General features: G+C 45.8%; 3 protein-coding genes across 3 annotated transcripts; 1 reads left to right on the plus strand and 2 right to left on the minus strand.

The window, feature by feature from the left end:
- Positions 1-532: 532 nt before the first annotated feature.
- Positions 533-17,382, minus strand: LOC129038726 (histone H3.1). The gene is made up of 2 exons (XM_063665907.1): positions 17,010-17,382; positions 533-880 (listed from the first exon to the last, which is right to left on the minus strand). Exons 1-2 carry the CDS (start codon positions 17,334-17,336, stop codon positions 551-553), a joined length of 657 nt encoding a protein of 218 aa, XP_063521977.1. The 5' UTR covers positions 17,337-17,382; the 3' UTR covers positions 533-550.
- A 1,904-nt stretch (positions 17,383-19,286) lies between these two features.
- LOC129039244 (histone H2A type 1) lies at positions 19,287-19,679 on the minus strand. The gene has a single exon (XM_063665899.1). The coding sequence runs from the start codon at positions 19,677-19,679 to the stop codon at positions 19,287-19,289; it is 393 nt and encodes a 130-aa protein (XP_063521969.1).
- A 313-nt stretch (positions 19,680-19,992) lies between these two features.
- On the plus strand, positions 19,993-20,373 carry LOC129039245 (histone H2B type 1-O). Its single transcript, XM_054492848.2, has one exon. The coding sequence runs from the start codon at positions 19,993-19,995 to the stop codon at positions 20,371-20,373; it is 381 nt and encodes a 126-aa protein (XP_054348823.1).
- The last annotated feature ends 1,628 nt before the right edge of the window (positions 20,374-22,001 follow it).

A 22,001-nucleotide genomic window follows, 5' to 3' on the forward strand; every position in this document is an offset into this window, starting at 1 on the left:
TAACTATGAGGTGTCATTACTGATCTGACAAAAAGTTAAAGAACGTGAAGGAAAAGTGAAACTAGAGTAAATTTGTAAATGGAGGCATTGAAGGGGATATGAAGTCGAGCGTTGTGGTATGCCAGTATTTCTCAAATTTAAACGTACTTTAGAAGTTGGCCGACTTTTTCTGTAAAGGGCGATATTAAAGCATTTTGGGCGTTGCGGACCAGTGTCATAGTTACACAGCCCTCGTATTTGTAGCGGGAAAGTAATCGATACAAGATAAATGAGACCGGCTGTTTCACTATGACTTTTGCAAAAACCAGAGGCGTTAGAGATTTGGCCGTCTATCAGAGAATCCGGCACTTTTAACCACTAAGTAATGCTGAAAGGGGCACCGAACCTCAAAACTTTAGCGCCTGCTTATGTGGAATCGCTAATTTGCCAAAACTGCCATACGTTTAGGTATTCTTAGGAAATTAAGGGTCTTTAGTCTACAGCTCTTTCACAGACTCCATGGGTGGCCCTGAGAAGGGCCTTTGAGGAACCGTCTAAATAAGTAAAATACTCAGCCGCCAAAGCCGTAGAGGGTGCGGCCCTGGCGCTTGAGCGCGTAAACCACGTCCATGGCCGTGACTGTCTTGCGTTTGGCGTGCTCCGTGTAGGTAACTGCATCGCGGATTACATTCTCCAAAAACACCTTAAGAACTCCGCGTGTCTCCTCGTATATAAGGCCTGAGATGCGCTTAACGCCTCCACGCCGTGCCAGGCGTCGGATGGCAGGCTTGGTGATGCCCTGAATGTTGTCGCGCAGAACTTTGCGGTGGCGCTTAGCGCCTCCTTTGCCCAGACCCTTCCCGCCTTTGCCGCGCCCAGACATGGCTTGTACTAAACAAAATGCAACAGGACAAGCCTCGCAGCAGTACTTTATATAGTAATAAATCGGACCTGATTGAGAACTCTCCACACCAGCTGCATCCGGTCAGCCAATTCACAGACCTTGCGCCCTGCCCACGACTTCAGGAAAAAAAGGAAAGGGGGGGGGTGCTTAAACTCCAGTTTCTAAAAATGATGCCCAGTTAAAAATTACTCAGCTCATCTTGCCCTTCTACAGTGTTTTAGGCTGACCACCGCTGCATTCCATTGTCTGGGTCTTTGCAGCCTGTTTTTCCTGTCACCTCTTAGCATCGATTGTTCTAGCGCTTTGTGGCTGCTGGAATCAAGTGGCGCCATCTCTAGAGGGGTAATCACAGTCGTTTCGGGCATTTGTGAAATAGCGTGTAGAAACTGCTTCCGTACAAACTCGAAGTGATCAGCCTATGGGGTGGCTGACTGCAAAAGACGACGCCTGATGATAGCTCCAAGGTGGGATTCCTCACCTTTCTCAAATTTGGTTCTCTATTCTTTTCCTTACCTTTTACTCTTTCTGTAGCTGTCCTTTCTGTTCCTTTCCTTCCCTCGCCGACCACATTTTTGGGGCAAGAACTGACTTTCTATTTTTTTCCCTCATTCCACCTAGAAACACTTCAGGAAGCTGTTTGAGAAAGAAAGGTGGCTTTTACCCTGTATTTCCTTAGGGTGGTGAAGGTGCCGCTTGAGCTCCCTCCTGTTCCTCTTTTCTGTTGAACTAGGAAATCAGCTGTGCCCAGAAACCCTGTCTTTTACATTTATAAATAAAGTGCAGGAGGGAAAGACCAACGATGACTTTATTCCAAGAAAAAGAGTTTCAAATGGCCGGACGCGGTGGCTCACGCCTGTAATCCCAGCCCTAAGGTAGGCCGATGCAGGTGGATCACGAGGTCAGGAGTTCGAGACCAGCCTGGCTAAGGTGTCGAAACCCCTTCTCTACTAAAAATAAAGAAAATTGGCCGGGCATGGTGGAGGGCGCCCATAATCCCAGCTACTCAGGAGGTTGAGGCAGGAAAATCGCTTGAACGCAGGAGGCGGAGGTTGCGGTGAGCCAAGATCGAGCCCCTGAGCTCCATGCACTCCAGCCTGGGCGACAGAGTGAGAGTCCGTCTCAAAAAAAAAAAAAAAAAGTTTCAAATAAATGTTGAGTGACCTTCCTGACCCAGGCTGGCCCTGCCTTGCCCTGCCTTCCAGCTCTCAGATTTCGTTTCTCAGTAATGTTTACCTTTTATATTTCAAATGTGTGTGATTATTTACCCCTTTAGCAAATATCTAATTTTATGCTAAAAATCAGTCTCTCCAAGTACATTATGAACTACTCTATGATTACTGTATGTGCAAAACATTACATACTCATGTTGTATTAGTTAATCAATTTCTCACTGAGCTAGGCTGGCCTCTTTTTCCTTTTTTTTTTTTTTTTTGACAGAGTTTCGCTCTTGTCACCCCAGGCTGGAGTGCAACGGCGAGTTCTCTGCTCACTGCAATCTCCCCCTCATGGGTTCAAGCGATTCTCCGCCTCCCAGATTCAAGCGATTCTCCAGCCTTAGCCTCTTAAGTAGCTGGGATTAAAGGCACCCGCCACTACGCTCGGCTAATTTTTGTATTTTTAGTAGAGACGGGGTTTTGCCGTGTTGGCCAGGCTGGTCTCGAACTCCTGACCTCAGGTGATACGCCCACCTCGGCCTCCCAAAGTGCTGGGATTACAGGCGTGAGCCACTGCCCCCAGCCTTTTTCCCTCTCTTTTAACAGAACCTAAGTGCTTAACCTTGAAGGTTTAAACCCTGTATCTCACGTGGCGCATTAATCTCAGCAATCCTCTTTTCCAACTACAGAAAAACTAGGCAGCATTTTGCGTCATAAAACATGTTCTTGAATATGTTATTTTATAATTAACTTTTTCAAGATGAAATCTGGAAGCACTGAAAACCATTATAAGTGCCCCTTTATCTGGTGAAGAAAACTGTAGAATAAGAAACTTTTATTTTACCCTGTTAGGCTTTGTAGTTGGGCCCTACAAATTAAACTGACAAAAGACAGATTAACAGGGGAAAAGATTTATTATTGTACATATGCATATGGGAGCCTTCACAGAAAGGGAGTAAAAGCCCATGGAGAAGACAGACCTGGGGGTTTGTATAACATTTTGAAGAGGTGGTGGTTTCCTAGGGGAGTAAATTGTGGGAAGGAAAATATAGGGAGTAAACTAATGGAAGATAAGGATTAACTAATAAAGTCTTGTATGCAGGTTCAAATCATCCCAGGTGGTAAGAATTGTCTCTGGGGGCCATTTTCCTCTTCTGATATAACCAAGGAGGAGATCTTTACCAAGGGAAATGTCTTTTATATGTTAAAGGAGTTGTGTTTGTTTTTGTTGTTTTATAAAAGAGAAACTTTTACCATTTTCAGTGCTTTTTCTGTGTCGGCTGTTTCTCAAAATAATCCTTATAGCCAAGTGGTATATTTTGGGGGAGGAATATTCTGGTTGTCTATATAACATCCTCTAAACCAAAAGGTATCTGAGGCAGGTCTCAATCAATTTAGAAAGTTTAGTTTGCCAAGGTTAAGGATGGGCCCTTGACACAGCCTCAGGAGGTCCTGACAACATGTGCCCAAGTTAGCTGGGGTATGGCTTGCTTTTATACATTTTAGGGAGACATAAGATATCAATCAACATGTGTAAGATGTACTAAGATGTACGTTGGTTCGGTCCGGTAAGGCAGGACAACTCGAAGTGGGGGCTTCCAGGTTAGAAGTAGATTCGAGACAAAAGACTGCTTTTTTTTTTTTTTTTTTTTTTTGTCGCCCAGGCTGGAGTGCAGTGGAGCGATCTCGGCTCACTGCAAGCTCCACCTCCCGGGTTCACGCCATTCTCCTGCCTCAGTCTCCCGAGTCTGGGACTATAGGCGCCTGCAACCACGCCCGGCTAATTTTTTGTATTTTTTTAGTAGAGACGGGGTTTCACCGTGTTAGCCCAGACGGTCTCGATTTTCTGACCTCGTGATCCGCCCGCCTCGGCCTCCCAAAGTGCTGGGATTACAGGCGTGAGCCACCGCGCCCGGCCAAGACTGCATTCTTTTGAGTCATAGATCAGCCTCCCATTGAATACACAATTTACTCTTCTGGTTCAGTGAATCTGCATTTTTACATAAATAATAGGACAGAGGAAGCAATCGGATAGATACACATGTGTCTCAGGTGAGCCTCAGAAGGATGATTTTGAGTTCTCTGTATCCGTTGTCCACAAGGAATTTCCTTATGGGAAAATTGTAAGGGAGGCATGTAGCTTTTTATTGTAGCTATCTTATTTAGCAATAAAATGGAAGGCAGGTGTGCCTGACATAGTTCCCAGCTTGACTTTTTCCGTGGCTTAGTGGTTTTGGGGTCCTGAGATTTATTTTCCTTTCACAATCCTATGAAAAATCTCTGGTTTACTGATTGCCTTGAAAATATTTTGCCCTTGGCTGGGCGGGGTGGCTCACTCCTGTAATCCCAGCACTCCGGGACGCCGAGGCGGTTGCATCACCTGAAGTCACGAGTTGGTGACCAGCCTGGCCAACATGGTGAAACCCTGTCTTTACTAAAAACACATACAAAAATTAGCTGGGCATAGTGGCGCATGACTGTAATCCCAGCTACTCAGGAGACTGAGGCAGGAGAATCGTTTGAACCTTGGAGGCGGAGGTTGCAGAGCCGAGATCACGCCACTGCACTCCAGCCTGGCCGACAGAGCGAGACTCCATCTCAAAAAAAAAAAAAAAAAAAAAAAAAAACCTTTTACTTTTCCAAGAGAAATGTTGCCAGTGTTTTCATTTCCGTATAATTCTTTCTATGCTTAAGCAAATGAATGAATGAAGTCTGCTTAGCTTTTCGATGTTCTGAGGGATGCTTGCTGATCTGCAGTTGTCTCTGACAATTTCTTAATGTCCTTACTTTAGAGTATTTTAACCGCCCAAGTTTGCCCCTGCGTAGACAGAGCCAATTTATCAAGACAGGGGAATTGGGATAGAGAAAGAGTAACTCACACAGAGCCAGGCATTCGGGGAGTAGTTTTTTTTTTAGCGGTAGCAAGGTTTATTGTGAAGAGTGAAAGGACAAAGCTTCCACAGCATGGAAGGGGACCCGAGGGGGTTGCCCGGGGAGTACAATTTTTTTTTTTTTTTTAGGTTTTTTAAACCCACTTTTATTAATTAATTGTAAGTAATACAAATATTCCAAAAATATAAACAGACACTTAATGGCGTCCTGCATTTCAAGTTTTTGAATACAACAAATTTATCAAACCATGAATCTGTAAGCAAGGAAGTCAGAATCCCATAGCCCAGTCACAGTGGGAAGCAGATCCCCTACCCTCCAAATGGCATCTTGAAGGGGGAAAGAGGCACAAAATGGAACATGATAAGCAAAAAAGCTCACGAGGCCCAAAGAGGAGGGTGCGCTCCAGGGGCAGGCCCTACAACCTTAAAAGAATGGGGCAGCTGGCCCGACTTCTGGCCTCCTCTTCCCTGGCTGAATGTAGACATTTACCAGCATTTAGAAAAAAGGAGAAAAAGGCAGAACTAAACCCCTGTTTAGGAAAAAGGGACCAAGGGACAGCAGTGGTTAAGTCATCCACTGAGGACCTGAAGGGGAAAATGGACTTACCTTTCTCATATACTTGGCCTGGCTAGGACACTGGGTGCCAGACAGTCTTCTGAGGGGATTTTCTTTCTAAATGGGGCCTCAGGAACAGGTAGGGGCAGCAGAATAGAATAGCATCCATTTCCCTGGGAAAGACTGCCTTTACATTTCCCATGCTTCTAGCACAAACAGCGTCTGGGCCACTGTTACCAGAGGTGAGTTTATACATTTACAAAATGCTTAAAATCTTTGGGAAGCAGGAGGAAGCTAAACAGAAGGTCCCAGGTTAACTGAAGGCAAATTCACTCAACCTCTCTAGTAAGGGACCCATGGGCCTACAGAGTGTCCCCTCTACAATGTGCTGAGTGGAAACCCTTACCAGACCCTTTTCCAAACTGGTCCTGTGTCCAAAACTCCCCCTATGAGAGGGACACGAACATCAGGCTTTTGATTTAGAAGCCCAATCAGAGAGACATACTGTGTCCCTGAAGAGGCACCTTAGAAGAACTGAACCTGGCAGGTAGGCAGATTCCTGGCATGGCTTGAACTGGCGTTGACTAGGCATGGTGGCCTATTGCCTCCTGAAGACCAGTCTCAAGTGGGAGGGGCTGATGGTGGGAAGCCCTAGAAGAGAGCCTGGGATGAAGTGGCCTCCTCCCTGTCTTGCCTCCAAAATTGAGTCTGGCCTGATTCCTTTGAGGAGCAAATTTTACAATCATCCCTTGCCCTAACACACGGTGAAACTGGAAACCCAACAGCAAATAATGACTAGGCTGGCTCTGGTCCACATGAACAGACCCTGGCTAGGTTTGGCTGAGTAGCTTCTCTGGGGCAAGTGGGAATGGCATTGCTGCGGGAGAGTTGCAGGTGGGCAGGCAGGGTTCTGATTGGAGTGAGACCTAGAAAGCAGGGGCTTCATGCAGATGCAGCAGGGGCACTCCCACCAAGCCATCCTGGGCTTTGGTCTTGGGTCCCACACCAAGCACTTGGACAAGCCTGTTAGGAAAGGGGGTGGCACATGCTCTTCCTCCATCTGGAAAAACATGGAGATCCAAGGGAAGGCGGAAAGGGTCCTTGCAACTCAGTTTAGACCCTCTTCTTGCTTATTTAGTCAGAAAAGCCTGGCTGGGCTCAGACGGCAAAAGATTTGGCCAAGGGCTAACCCTTAGGGTGGGGCTTGGAAGAGAGGCCCTTCCTGCAATATTAGGATAGCAGCCTAGGTCAGGCCTTGGGTCCGAAGCCACAGCTGGCTCTAAGAGTCTGAGCTCCTGCTTTCCTTCAAGAGACGGTATATTTCTGGCTAGCACATGGGGTCCTTCTCCCTTTAGATACACCAGGACCCCACAGGCACCAGGGAGTGATGCTGGCGGAAATGGCCACACGAGTTCTGGGGACTGTGTTCCACTTTATGATTCCAAAGAGAAAGACAAAGCCTTATAACCTTGGGACAAGGAGGGAAGGTGGCACCACAACGCTAGAGAAAAATGCCAGCCAGCCACCACTGACAGCACCAAGCTGTTGCTCTACTGCCTGCTTTTCTCAAAACTTGTTAGTTCCTGAGGCTGGATCTAGGGTGTGGCAATGGAAGGGATGATGGGGAAAAGTCCTGAGTGGGTGGTGTCCCTGCACCTAAAGCAATTCACAAATACTTTGTGATACCTGACTCCAGGGAACACAGAGATGGGAATAGGAGCTCCCTCCCACCCCAGGAGGAGGGAGGAAGGGAGGAGAGAACCCCACCCACCCCAGGGAGGCCACGATTAAGGCAGTGATGCTGAGGTGGGGCTCCTTTCTGGGAGGCCCCTTGTGCTCCCAATTACAGCAGCACTTCCTCTTGTTTTCCATCCTGGGAAAACTTCCATTTTGTGATGACATTAATTTTAAAGCATTCACTATTGAGAACCTTTGAAAGCAGGAGACACCCAGAGTGCAGGTCTAAGGGGCTCACTCACTCCTGTTACCAGAGGCAGAAAGCATGCGCATTAGGCTGGCAAATGGCAGGAACACTCATTCCCCCTCAGCCCAGGAAGAGCAAGAGTTCTGAGGCCCTTAAGAGGAAAAGCAACAGCCAGGAAGGATGAGGGCTGGAACAGACAGAGGTCGGTACAGGACAGGCCCTGGGGGAACACACAACAGGAAAGAGCCCTGCCCAAGAAATGGGAGGGGCTGGGGCAGCTTAGTTCTTCCCAGCCTTTGGAACAGAAGTACAATTTTTAAGGATAACTTGGTGGGTGGGGAGAAGCCAGTGAGCCAGGAGTCCTGACTGGTCAGGGATGAAAGCATAGGGAGTCGAAGCTGTCTTCTGGCACTGAGTTGGTTCCTGTGGGGACCGCAAGATCAGATGAACCAGTTTATCGATCTGGGTGGTGCCAGCTGATTCATCAAGTGCAGGGTCTGCAAAACATCTCAAGTGCTGATCTTAAAAGTAGTTTAGGGAGGGTCTGAATCTTGTAGCCTCCAGCTGCATGTCTCCTAAACCATAATTTCTAATCTTGTGGCTCATGTTTGTGTCTAGTCCCCAAGCAAGAAGGAGGTCTGCCCTGGGAAAGGGCTGTTATGGTCTTTGGTTTTTTGTTTTTTGAGACGGAGTCTCACTCTGTCACCCAGGCTGGAGTGGAGTGGCGCGATCTAGGTTCTCTGCAAACTCTGCCGCCCAGGTTTATGTGATTCTCCTGCCTCAGCCTCCCGAGTAGCTGGGATTACAGGCGCCTGCCACCGCACCTGGCTAATTTTTGTAGTTTTACTAGAGACGGGATTTCACCATCTTGGCCAGGCTGATCTTGAACTCCTGACCTCGTGATCCACCCGCCTAGGCCTCCCAAAGTGCTGGGCTTACTATAAACTATGTTTCTGCCAAAGTTAGTTCAGCCTATGCCCAGGAATGAACAAGGACAGCCAGGAGGTTAGAAGCAAGATGGAGTTGATTGAGTTAGATCTCTTTCACTGTCATAATTTTGCAAAGGTGGTTTCAGTGTTGGCCTCAATCCTTTTTAATATAGTTAAAAATTTCCATCTGATATGCCACCTATTTATCTCATTGACACGCAGTTTTGTTTGTTTTGCTTAAGGCTTTAGAACTGGTTGATAGGTTGTGTTTTACATGGCTTTTTCCCCCTCTTTGGTCTTCATCCACAAATAGTTTGTTTATTAGTACTTCTAGTTCTCACTTCTCCTGTCCCCCATACACACACATAAACACACCACACACACAAAGACACACACACACACATATATATATAAAACACAGTGAGACCCTGTCTCAAGCAAAACAACACCATTTGCTATTCAGTCTTTTCCTCTCCATTAATTTATTCTCTGAAATCTTGCATTCTACTTCACTGGCCTTTGCCAGGTCAAAACCTTAAACATGAGACATGGAAACATCAAGTTTTCCTTCTTTCTTGGCCCTGCCTCAGAGAAATCACTATCCCTGCTCTCATCCTCAAAGCATCTTTAAGCATTTTTTTTGTTTTTTGTTTTGTTTTTGTTTTGTTTTTTGAAACAGGGTCTCAATGTTGCCCAGGCTGGAGGGCAGTGGTGTGGTCTACGGCTCACTGCAACCTCCGCCCCCTGGGTTCAAGCAATTCTCCTGCCTCAGCCTCCCAAGTAGCTGGGATGCGCACCACCATGCTTGGCTAATTTTTTTATTTTTTGGTAGAGACGGGGTTTCACCACGTTGGCCATGCTGGCCTCCAGCTTCTGACCTCAAGTGATCAGCCCACCTCGTCCTCCCAAAGTGCTGGGTTTACAGGCATGAGCCGCTGTGCCCTACCTGCATCTTTAAGCTTATAATGCCTCCATGTGGTATTAAGACCAATTAAGATGCCAGGTACGGTGGTTTGGCGTATAGTCCCAGGAACTCCAGGGGCTGAGGGGGTAGTATTACTTGAGCCCAGGACTTTGACGTGTCAGTGAGCTACAATGGCACCACTGCACTTCAGCGTGGGTGGCAGAGTGAGACCCTGTCTCTAAAAAAGCAAAACAAAAAGACCAGTTAAAGAACTTTGAAGATACAGAATCCACTGCCCTTCTTGACTTCTCTTCGTCTTACCGTGCCCCTTTATTATTATTATTATTACTATTATTTGAGACGGAGCTTTGCTCTTGTTGCCTAGGCTCCAGTGCAATGGTGGATCTCAAGGGATTCTCCTGCTTCAGCCTCCCGAGTAGCTGGGATTACAGACACAGGCGTGAGCCACTGTGTCTGGCCGAGTGCTTATGGTTTTAAACCTGACTTGCAAAACTCTTTATCAGGAAACCTCTTAGTTTCTCCTCAAAGTCTTTCAACCTATCATTGAAAGGGTCAGAATTTAGTTGTAAAGAATTTATTTGGCTGGGCATGGTGGCTCACACCTGTAATCCCATCACATTGGGAGGCAAAGGCGGGAATGTCAGAGGTATGTGAACCAGAGCAACTCCATCTTAAATAGGAGCTGGTAAAATAAGGCTGAAACCTCCTGGGCTGCATTCCTAGACGGTTAAAGCATTCTAAGTCCAGCATGAGATAGGAAGTCAGCACAAAATACAGGCCATAAAGACCTTGCTGATAAAGCAGATTGCAGTAAAGGAGCCACCCAAAACCAAAATGGTGATGAGAGTGACCTCTGGTCGTCCTCACTGCTACACTCCCACTGGGGCCATGACAATTTACAAATGCCATGGTAACGTCAGAAAATTACCCTATATGGTCTAAAGAGGGGAGGCATGAATAATCCACCCCTTATTTAGCATATCATCAAGAAATAACCATAAAAATGGGCAACCAGCAGCCCTCAGGGCTGCTCTATGGAGTAGCCATTCTTTTATTCCTTTACTTTCTTAATAAACTCGCTTTCACTTTGCAATGTGGACTTGTCCTGAATTTTTTCTTGCAAGAGATCCAAGAACCCTCTCTTGGGGTCTGTATTGGGAACCCTTTCTTTAACAGGAGGATCGCTTGAGCCCAGGAGTTCAGACCAGCCTACCAGCCTGGGCAACATAGTAAGACCCCTGTCTCTATTAAGAAGAATTTTTTTTAAAGTTTATTCAAACGAAAGCTGGGAATAGCCATTTGGAAAACAGACTCCAGGATCAATGGAATCAATCAGAGCTCCAAAGATAAAACTAAAGATCTTGCTTATATCGATAGAAAAAAAAAGAAATTTAGTAGAATTTTAAGTTTCTGTACAAAGGTGGCTTACAAGTTACAATTTGATTAGTTACAGCTTGTTTTTATTTTCTTTCGCATTTAAAAGAGTATATTTAAAATTCCATGTTATACAATATGATAGTGATGAAGTCTTTGTGTAACAGAGAAAACAGAGAAGTTCATCTATAATAAGAATCAATAGTGAAGAGGTAAGGGGTCTTCCCTGGTGTCCTGTAGTCATTTACAACATTTTACCACAAAAGGCAGATTTATAAGAGAAAAGCCTTACAAATGTGTTAACATGCACACGGGAAACAACCACAGAGTATTTACCCACTTCCCAACAGTATACAAAAGTTTACAAACATTCTTAAGCTAGAAAAAGGTTACAGAAAGAATGAGGGCTTGGGTCATAGCTAAACAAGTTACCGGAGGGTTCTGAGAAGAGGGATTCTGTTGAGAAGCAATAAATGATTACTAGGTAGAATGAGTGGATTGGGGAAAAGAGATTAACTGTAAATAGCTCTCTTTGGAATTTGAATGCTCCTGGGAGACAACATTATCTTGTGAAAGGGTCTGTTCAGGTATGGTTACATTTTTTTTTTTTTTTTTGAGTCGGAGTTTCACTCTTGTCACCCAGGCTGGCGTGCAATGGCGCGATCTCGGCTCACCACAACCTCTGCCTCCCGGGTTCAAGCGATTTTCCTGCCTCAGTCTCCCGAGTAGCTGAGATTATAGGCATGCGGCACCAAGCCCAGCTAATTTTTTGTATTTTTAGTAGAGACAGGGTTTCTCCATGTTGGTCAGGCTTGTCTGGAACTCCCGACCTCAGGTGATCCACCCACCTCGGCCTCCCAAAGTGCTGGGATTACAGGCGTGAGCCACCTCGCCCGGTCAATGGTTACATTCTTGATCTTTTTTTTCTATAATAGGTAATGAGATTACAGGGAAGAGAATATAAAACAATTGTTCTCGTTGGTGGGCTGGGACTTTAGGCAGATAAAGGAATTTCAGAGAACAACTTCATCCAGTGCTTTGAGATAGAGGATTTAAGAGATTTTGGAAGGCATGGTCAGAGAAAACTTGAAGCTTCTTCAGTTCAGCATGTCAACCCACCATATTTTTGGTTATTAGTTTCTGAGCCTCAAGAAGATATAACTGTCATGAGGTCTTGAGCATCATCTGGTCTGAGTTAGGTAAAGGACAGTGAAGGAGGCAGATAATGCATAACTAAGATCAGTGATTGGAAGGAGGGAGGTCTGATATCTGCTAGACATTTACAGAACAAGAACAATGAGGAAAAGATTTAAACTATAATCTAAGAGGCAGAATTGAAAATATGCTACATGAATCAGTCTTCAGGACTTAAGTTCCCCTTTGGCATAATAAATTTAGAAGCCCTCAAATTTTATTTTATTTATTTATTTTTTATTTTTGAGATGGAGTCTCGCTGTCACTAGGCTGGAGTACGATGGTGCGGTCTTGGCTCACTGCAACCTCCGCCCCTCTGGTTCAAGCGATTCTCCTGCCTCAGCCCGCCTAGTAGCTGGGACTACAGTCACGCGCCACCACGCGCAGCTAATTTTTTGTTTTGTTTTGTTTTGTTTTGTTTTGTTTTTGAGACGGAGTTTCGCTCTTATTGCCCAGGCTGGAGTGCAATGGCACAATCTCAGCTCACCACAACCTCTGCCTCCCGGGTTCAAGCAATGCTCCCCCCTCAGCCTCCCAAGTAGCTGAGATTACAGGCACACACCACCATGCCCGGCTAATTTTTGTATTTTTAGTAGAGACGGAGTTTCACCATGTTGGTTAGGCTGGTCTCGAACTCCTGACCTCGTGATCCGCCCACCTCGGCCTCCCAAAGTGCTGGGATTACAGGCATGAGCCACCACGCCCGGCCAATTTTTTGTATTTTTAGTAGAGACAGGGTTTCACCATGTTGGCCAGGGTGGCTTCCATCTCTTGACCTCATAATCTGCCCGCCTCTGCCTCCCAAAGTGCTGGGCTCACAAGCGTGAGCCACCGCACCCTGCCCTTTTCTTTTACTGTATGAATTGAGTGACAACGGTAAGGTTGATGGGGTCTTGAGTTCAGCTCTTGTTTTTGACATTTGCTTGTATCTTGACCTCAGAAAAGAGAGCATTTGTTAGTATTCATCCACTGTATTTTACTTATTCATTCACTTAAATTACCTCTACTTTCATGTTATTACAAATATCACTTTGATGAATATTCTTGATATGCTCTCATATGGGTCTATAGGAGAGTTTTCTTGGAGCATAGGCCTGGGCACAGAAGGAATGGTTCTCCAAAATGTCTTTTGCAAAGCCACCACCAGTAAACCACCACATAAGAGTGTTTCTCCATCTCCCATCCAACACTAAGTTATACCCAGTGCTATAAACTGAAAGTTTGTGTCCTCACAAAATTCACTGTTGAAGCCTAGTCTCCAATGTGGTGATATTAGATGTGGCCTTTGGGAGGCGATTAGGTCAATTTCCCAAGAGAATTATTTACATTTAATCTTGTTCTTCAAGCCATTTATTCTCCCTATTAATTATTTATTGCCCGTAAACAAAATTACCTATATTTCCCATCTTTCCTCTCCCTTCTCAAATAAGGCTATATAAGTATTTGGGCCTTACTGGGATATTGGATGATCACTCAGTGATTCTCTCCCATGTATACATCACAAATTTGTTTGCCATTTCTCTTATTAATCTGCACTTTGCGAGATGATTTTTCAGTGAAACTTCAGAGGGCAAAGGGGAAGTTTTTCTCTTGGTTCTCTATACTACTTATGTAAATTAAAATTTTAATGTAGCTTGTACTAGTTTCTGTCTCAGAAAATTCAGTATTTCTAGTCTTGTGCAGATAACAAACCTTATTATTATCAGCAGATACATAGAAAAACATGTTTTTTACATTTTAGAATTTTTTTTTTTTTTTTTTTTTAAACGGAGTCTCACTCTGTTGCCCAGGCTGGAGTGCAGTGGTAAAATCTTGGTTCACTGCAACCTCTGCCCAGGCTGGAGTGCAGCAGTGCAATCTTGGTTCACTGCAACCTCTGCCTCACGGGTTCAAGCGATTCTCTCGCCTCAGCCTCCTGAGTAGCTGGGATTACAGGTGCAGGTCACCCCATCCAGCTGTTTTTGTATTTTTAGTAGAGACAGGGTTTCATTGTCATGTTGGCTAGGCTGGTCTCGAACTCCTGACCTCAGGTGATCCACTTATCTTGGCGTCCCAAAGTGCTAGGATTACACGCCTGAGCCACCAGGTCAGGCCTAGAATCTCTTTCATATTGGGAACCATATTTTTGGGAAACAGCTTTTGTAGCAGATTCCGTTTGAGCAGAAATCTACAGAAGTTTTATTTATAATATATTTTCGGTGACTGTGCTTGCTGTCTTGTTTTATACCCTTTCAGGGCTTCAACACTTCTGGGGAGGAGGGAGCAGTTCTGAAGCATTTGTTCTCATCGTTTCTGCCTCCTAAACAAAAATGTTTCCTGTTTTGGAACACAAGATTGGAAAATGTTGCTTTGTGAAGCAGAAGCTAACAAAAATCATAAAAATAAATAAATAGAAAATAAAAAATAAAAAAGACTGGCCATTAGCAGAAGTGATATCATTAAAGTGATTTGTTTCTGTGTTACTGATCAAACTGGATTATTTCCCAAATCTTGACCAGTGACAAGAGTGACTTCTCAATCCAATCTTATCAGAGAATTTAGGTGTATTTTCCCCATTTCTGAGGGTGAAGGTCGTTTTAAACTTCTGCTTTGATTTCTGAAGTTTCAATAATTTGAGTCTCTGGAATTAACCAACAGTAGAAAGGTAAACAGGAAAAAAAAAAAAAAGGCATACAAGTTTATTACCTGCATATGCACAGGAGCCTCACAAAATACAACACTCCAAGAAATGATACCGGTGGGCTAGGGGAGGTACCCAAACGCCATTAGGATGTTGATCCCAGCCAGTGTCCAGGTCCTTGCCACTGCTGCCAGAAAGAATCTAAGGACAAGTCAGAAAATAGTGAAAATACAGAGGTTTATTGCAAAGTGAAAAATACATGCTCAAGGAAGGGAAGTACAGGTTTACTCAAGAGAGTCAGTCTTGCCCAGGAGTGATTGGGGCTTCTATCTTTATGGGTTTCTTTAACCAAGGGGTGGAATATTCATGAAGATTTCTGGAAAAGGGTGACAATTTCTCAGAACTGTGGTGCCATCCATTTTTCCATTAAATATGAGTGTTCTCGGAACTGTCTTGGTTTTGGTGGGTGTCTGATTTGTATGTTAATAAGTGTATAATAAGGTCCCAGGTGAAAGCTAGGTCAAATCCAGTGCCATGTCGGGTCAAGTAGGACTTAGCCAGCTTGGCAAACATTTCGGTTTTCAGGGTCTTTTTGGCTCCTAGCTTGTGCAGCTATTTCAACAGTTTCTTTTGCTAGTCATGTGAAACTACTGCCTGGAATTTTCTATTCTCTTGTGACCACCCTATATTATTTCTCTCTCAGAAGGGCCAAATAATTGACGTTTTTATACCATTCTGAGACTACAGAAAGAAAAAAGGTCTTGAGACTTCTGGGGGTTTGGAGGAGGTGGTGACACAAGTTGTAGGAGGGTGAGGGAGGAAAGGCAAAGGCACCAGGGGTTGGAAAGGCAAAGATTTTTTGTTATGCAGATAAAGTCTCTCAGGTAATCGCAGAATAGCTGACAGGCTGTGACAAAGTAGTTTTCTCTCCTTTGAGTCAGTCTTAGATTCCTCTTTAGGCAGGAAAGGGGGCCTCAGAGAAAGCCAGTACTTGCATCCACTGTTTACTAATGTAGATTTCCTTGATAGGTATACATTTCTTTTACAAAAGAGTTTTTCAGAGCTATTCCTATGTCTGCAGTTTCTCTGAATAGCCATCTTGAAATATGACAAAGTATACTTCGGGGTGGCATATTTTAGTCCCCCACAAGAGCCACTCCAAACTAAGATTCAGAGATTTGAATATTTTTTGTGTACCTAATGTGTTTTCTGGGGCACTGTCTACGGCCCTAGAGTGTATTACTGCATTTAACCTTTAAAGCAATCTCTTGAGGAAAGTAAAGTGAAGGAAATAAAAATATTTTACCCCAAAAGATATTTCTTTGCCCTATTTTGAAATGGCCGCCTCAGGGCCTGGAGACCGATGAGGCCCTGCAAATCAGTCTTCTGTGGGGGAAATTTCCATTTGTTGCCAGGCTTTCCCTTTCTAGTCCTTTCCTGGATCTAGGAGAGATTAACTGAGAGTCTGATCCTTTTTTTATTTTTATTTTTTAAGAGACCGTCTTGCTCTGTCACCCAGGCTGGAGTGCAATGGTGCAATCATAGTTCACTGCATCCTTGAACTCTGACCTCAAGCAATCTTCCTGCCTCAGCCTTCTGAGCAGCTAGAACTACAGGTGTGCGCTGCAACACCCACCTTTCTTTTTATTTGTTTTTCGTAGAGACAGGATTTTGCTATGTTACCCAGGCTGATCTCAAACTCCTGGGCTCAGGGAATCCTCCTTCCACTGCCTCCCAAAGTGGAGGGCATGAGCCACCATGCCCACCCTGACAAGAGACATTTACCATCTATTTTTTCTGAGGGCTGCTAGCTGTGTGTTGTCATCTACATAAGAAGACACTCCCCCCTTGCTAGCCAAGTCTTTTCCTTTTTCCCTCCTATAATCTGTTTTGCCAGGATCCAAGCTTGCACTCTTTCTATAACCTCAAGGTGATATATAAACTTCTGTATCTCATTGGTGGGTGGGTCTTCATTTTGAAGTCTGCCGTGTCTATGTGCTAAATCAACTGGCCTCATGTCAGTGATTTTCAGCGAGCTTCCAGGGGCCCCAAGGCCAGTGCCCGTTTCAGTTAAAAATGGCATCTCATGTAACCTATAACCTAATTGTTAGTTATGGGGTTCTGGAGATGCTATCCCCAAAGGACAGCATGTGCAGGAAGGACTTTGGCTTTCCCCTTGAAGCAGATTGATCTTGGATATACAGATTTGCTGACTTTCCTGGGAGAAAGTGAGACCCTTGTGAAATGGGTCACAGAGGACCAGAGAAAAGGACCATCTTAGAAGACAAAGAACACAGGAAGGAATCAGAATGAACAAGCCTTTACGACTTCCCCCCAGTTTACCCCTGCTTTAAAGTTGATTTAAGACAGTCAACCAATAGTGTGACAGCTATCCTCAGTGAGAACGTTAAGTGGCTCTGAAAAGAGCCTTTGGAAGCTTGGGAGCAAGTAGGAAACCCAAGCTAGAGCAGGGGATTATGCTCGCTCGCCACGGATGCGACGCGCAAGCTGGATGTCCTTAGGCATAATAGTGACGCGCTTGGCGTGAATAGCACAGAGGTTGGTGTCCTCAAACAGCCCCACCAGATAGGCCTCGCACGCCTCTTGCAGCGCCATCACTGCCGAGCTCTGGAAACGAAGGTCGGTTTTGAAATCCTGCGCGATTTCTCGCACCAGGCGCTGAAATGGCAGTTTGCGGATGAGCAGCTCAGTCGACTTCTGATAACGGCGGATCTCGCGCAAGGCCACGGTGCCTGGCCGGTAGCGGTGGGGCTTCTTCACACCGCCAGTCGCTGGAGCGCTTTTGCGCGCTGCCTTGGTGGCCAGCTGCTTCCGCGGTGCCTTGCCGCCAGTAGACTTACGAGCTGTCTGCTTCGTCCGGGCCATAGTTGTGAATGCTATGCTCTGAAAGCAAGCAGCTGAATGAGTAGTGGCTTCTACCAGAATTTATAACGACGATCTGATCCTGATTGGTCAGAACTATTGTAGGAAAAACCTGATTGGTTCTTAATACTATCTTCATTTGGTTCCTGCTTTTTTTTTTTTAACCAGACGGAGTCTAATTCTGACGCCCAGGCTGGAGGGCGGTGGCGCGATCTCAGCTCACTACAACCTCCGCCTCTCGGGTTCAAGTGATTCCGCCTCAGCCTCCGGAGTAGCTGGGACTACAGGCACTTGCCACCACGCCCGGCTAATTTTTTTAGTAGAGAAGGGGTTTCACCATGTTGGCCAGGCTGGTCTCAAACTCCTGACCTCAAGTTATCCGCCTGCCTGGGACTCCCAAAGTGCTTGGATTACAGGCGTGAGCCACCGCGCCTGACTTCCGAGCCAATTTTATTTATTGTTTTCAACCAATCATGTTAAGATTCCCCCAATCAAAAGATAATCTGACCGAGAATTGGTGTAGGTCAGTCGTAGTCTTAAACTCATTTCCAATGGGTCATTTTTCCTATTTCGGATCGTGTAAAAATACATACAGTAGAACATACAGTAGAACAACGTATTTGCTAGTATTTCCAAAAAATAGTTCCGTTTTGTAACTGCTTAATTAAATCTTTTAATGACTGTACCAAGACCCACAACAAAAACAATTTAAACTTAGGCTGGCACATTCTCCCCTAAAACACCAAAACTTTAGTTTTGTCCAGTGTGGTGTGAGGAAGGAGTTTGATAGGTGCTTGACTACATGATACCAATAAATGGTATCTGACCTCTTCATTAACTGAGTTTAATGCAATCCAATGGCTGATTGGATTAATTATGTAAATCATTTCATTAGCATGCGCGGAATTACAGGTTTGGGTCAGTGATTAGATTTCTGCCAGTGAATCTGGGTAGTTCTGACAACAGCATTTTATTAGGATAGAGATTTTAGTTGATCAAAGGACTACCAGGTTCTGGTATTGATAAAGACCCATAAAAACCAACAAAAAGTTTAGTTTAACATTTATTATATTCACAGGAGCAAATGATCACTAGAAATTTTGTTTGGGTTGTTTTTCTTTTTTTGAGACGGGTTCTCACTCTGTCGCCCCGGCTGGAGTGCAGTGGCGAGGTCATGGCTCACTGAAATCTCAAATTCCTGGGACTCAAGTGTTCCTTCTGCTGTCAGTCCGCCAAGTACAGACGAGGGCCGCTGCGCCCGGTATTTTTTTTTTTTTTTTTTTTTTTTTAGATGGAGTCTCACTCTGTTGCCCAGGCTGGAGTGCAGTGGCGTGATCTCGGCTCACTGCAACCTCTGCCTCCTGGGTTCAAGCGATTCTCCTGCCTCAGCCTCCCTAGTAGCGCTCGCCACCACAGCCGGCTAATTTTTGTGTTTTTAGTAGGGATGGGGTTTCACCATGTTGGCCAGGGTGGTCTCGATCTCTTGACCTTGTGATACACCCTCCTCGGCCTCCCAAAGTGCTGGGATTACAGGCGTGAGCCACCGAGCCCAGCCCTTTCTTTTTTTTAAAAAAAGGCATGGGTCTCTTTATCAGGGTGGTCTCGAACTCCAGGTCCCAAGAGATTTCTCCCCTCCCCACCCACCTGCCTCAGTCTCCCAAAATGATAAGCACGCGTAAACCACCGCGCCCGGCCCCAAGTTTTTTAAAGACCCAGGACAGTTTGTGGGGAGGGGACAACGAAGGAAGGTGCTTTCATGTTGTAATGTAGCAGTTGGATAGTATTTACTAGGCCTGATTCAATATCTATATTTTACCCAATAGAAAACTAATGACCTCAGTGCTTGAACTCGGCCACAAATTTCTGATAGGTTGGGAGAACAGAGTGCTCAGTTCTTCCGTAGAAATGGTGGGTGGCTCTGAAAAGAGCCTTTTGTCTTACAAGTTTACATTTTTACTTGCCCTTAGCTTTGTGGTGGCTCTCAGTCTTCTTGGGGAGCAGTACGGCCTGGATGTTAGGCAGAACACCGCCCTGAGCGATGGTAACTTTACCAAGCAGCTTGTTGAGCTCCTCGTCGTTGCGGATGGCCAGCTGCAAGTGGCGCGGGATGATGCGGGTCTTTTTGTTGTCGCGGGCTGCGTTGCCCGCCAGTTCCAGGATCTCGGCAGTCAGGTACTCCAGCACCGCCGCCAGGTAAACCGGCGCGCCGGCCCCCACTCGCTCAGCATAGTTGCCCTTGCGGAGCAGGCGGTGCACTCGCCCTACGGGAAATTGGAGCCCGGCTCTAGAGGAGCGGGTTTTGGCCTTGGCACGAGCCTTGCCGCCCTGCTTGCCACGTCCAGACATGGTAAAACAACCTGTGGCCTAAGTCAGAAAGTGAGTGGAAGGAAACTACAGGGACGCGCATTTTATAGCAGCTGCTGGGCGCGAAAAAGAAGCTGGGCCATTGGCTAAGCTTGCAGCTCTCACTTAATGCAAATGAGGTTTCTGAATATACGTGTTTTGATTGGACTATATTGATATTGACGTCATCTGAGTAACTTCCAATCAGACAGAAGAGTTTCTCAATCTCATCTGCATATAGACTTGTAAATAAATAGGGCATAACCCAGCTCGTCCTCATTCTTGTTTTTTGAGTGTTCTTTCATTCTCCTCCGCCATGCCTGACCCAGCTAAATCCGCTCCAGCTCCCAAAAAGGGCTCCAAGAAAGCCGTAACCAAGGCCCAGAAAAAGGATGGCAAGAAGCGCAAGCGCAGCCGCAAAGAGAGTTACTCTATCTACGTGTACAAGGTGCTGAAGCAGGTCCATCCCGACACCGGGATCTCATCGAAGGCCATGGGCATCATGAACTCCTTCGTCAATGACATCTTTGAACGCATCGCTGGCGAGGCTTCCCGCCTGGCTCATTACAACAAGCGCTCGACCATCACCTCCAGGGAGATCCAGACGGCCGTGCGCCTGCTGCTGCCCGGGGAGCTGGCCAAGCACGCCGTGTCCGAGGGCACAAAGGCCGTCACCAAGTACACCAGCTCCAAGTGAGCTCTCGCAGCTGCCGACAATCCAAAGGCTCTTTTCAGAGCCACTCACGCTTCCAGAGAAAGAGCCGGTGCATTTTGCTTGTAGTCTTTTGGGTGGGCTCCGGCCGGCCTCTATTAGGAGGGAAGACGGCTGGAAACGGTAAGCTAAGGTCCCTAAGCTTTTTGCGTGTGAGTATAGACGCTCCATCAGACAAATTTAGCTTGGGTTCTTGGATATCCTTGGGGAAAAATGCTTGCAGTTGTGCTTTAAGCTATAATTACAAGTTTGCTTTCGGTTTTCGGTTACTCTTGCCTTTTTTTTTTTTTTTTTTTTTTTTTTTGAGACGGAGTCTTGCTGTCTCCCAGGATAGAGTGCAGTGGCGCGATCTCGGCTCACTGCAAGCTCCGCCTCCCGGGTTCAACCAATTCTGCCTCGGTCTTCTAAGTAGCTGGGATTACAGGCGCCCGCCACCGTGCCCGACTAATTATTGCATTTTTAGTAGAGACGGAGTTTTACCGTCTTGGCCAGGCTAGTCTCGAACTCCTGACTTCGTGATCCACCTATCTTGGCCTCCCAAAATATTGGGATAACTGGCGTGAGCCATCGCGCCCGGCCCGGTTATTCTTTCAGTGCCTGTAACGTCCCCCTTCTTTGATTGGTCAACGCTCTATTTGAAAAGCCCGCCAAGGGCTGCAATTTGCCAGATAGTCTCATCCGGGTTGTGTTTTTCGAAGAGGTTCTCTCGGAATGGAAATGAATTTTCCGTTATCTGCAGGAGTGCATCGGACTCTGGCGCCAAGAGCCGGAAGCTGTGAATTAACCGTCCCACTTTCTGCTGTTGTACGGATCCTGGGTGACGTTGACTTACCGGTGTCCATTTTCCATACACTCTAGATAATAGGCACTGTAACATCACGTCTGCCATAGCCGCAGATATGTTAGGGTGGGTTGAAATTACTGGTGTCAAAGCGGGACGGGAAACATTAAAGACTAAGGAAGCTCCTTTAGGATAAAATGTTGAACAAAGAACCCGGCAACTTGGGAAAGCCGCTTTTTTGCAATGTTAATCAGTTGGCCTCGGGGAGGGAGGTATGCCAGGATTAGCTGGGGCGGGGGCAGCATTCAGGCTGGGATTTTAAAGTTCATGATTAGGAATTCTGAGACAGAAGTTGGAGAACCCCGCATTTAAAGAGAAGCGGACCCCAGAAGAGATCACAGAAATGGGAGGTAAATCAAGAGCGTGCGAGTACAAGGGAGTGGAGACTTTTCAAGGCATGATCCCCTCTTCTCAACAGTGCCTGAATTCTCATAGCATTGCATCCTCTGCCACTGCGTTATCCCCTCTTCAATAAATTACTTCTATTGTAAATCTTTCCTTTAGCAGCAAAATAGCAAGCCCCTCCACAATTCCACTCCAGGCTTTAAAATCACCCCTTAACTTTTCCTTTATTTTCCTGACGTCACTTCCTTTGCAGCTATGGGTGAAAGGCTATCGGACGAATAGTCTCGTCTCCGTCACAGGTGACAAACAGCCCCGAATTATGCCACTTGGTTAGCGGGTCGTGCAAAATACATTGTAGGATTTGCCGTTCACTTCCCTAAAATGTTCTCTTCCCCAGTCCCTGTACCTTGTCATTAAAGTTTGGCGC

This window comes from Pongo pygmaeus, chromosome 5 (genome assembly GCF_028885625.2).
Source record: "Pongo pygmaeus isolate AG05252 chromosome 5, NHGRI_mPonPyg2-v2.0_pri, whole genome shotgun sequence".
Taxonomy (NCBI): Eukaryota; Metazoa; Chordata; class Mammalia; order Primates; family Hominidae; genus Pongo; species Pongo pygmaeus.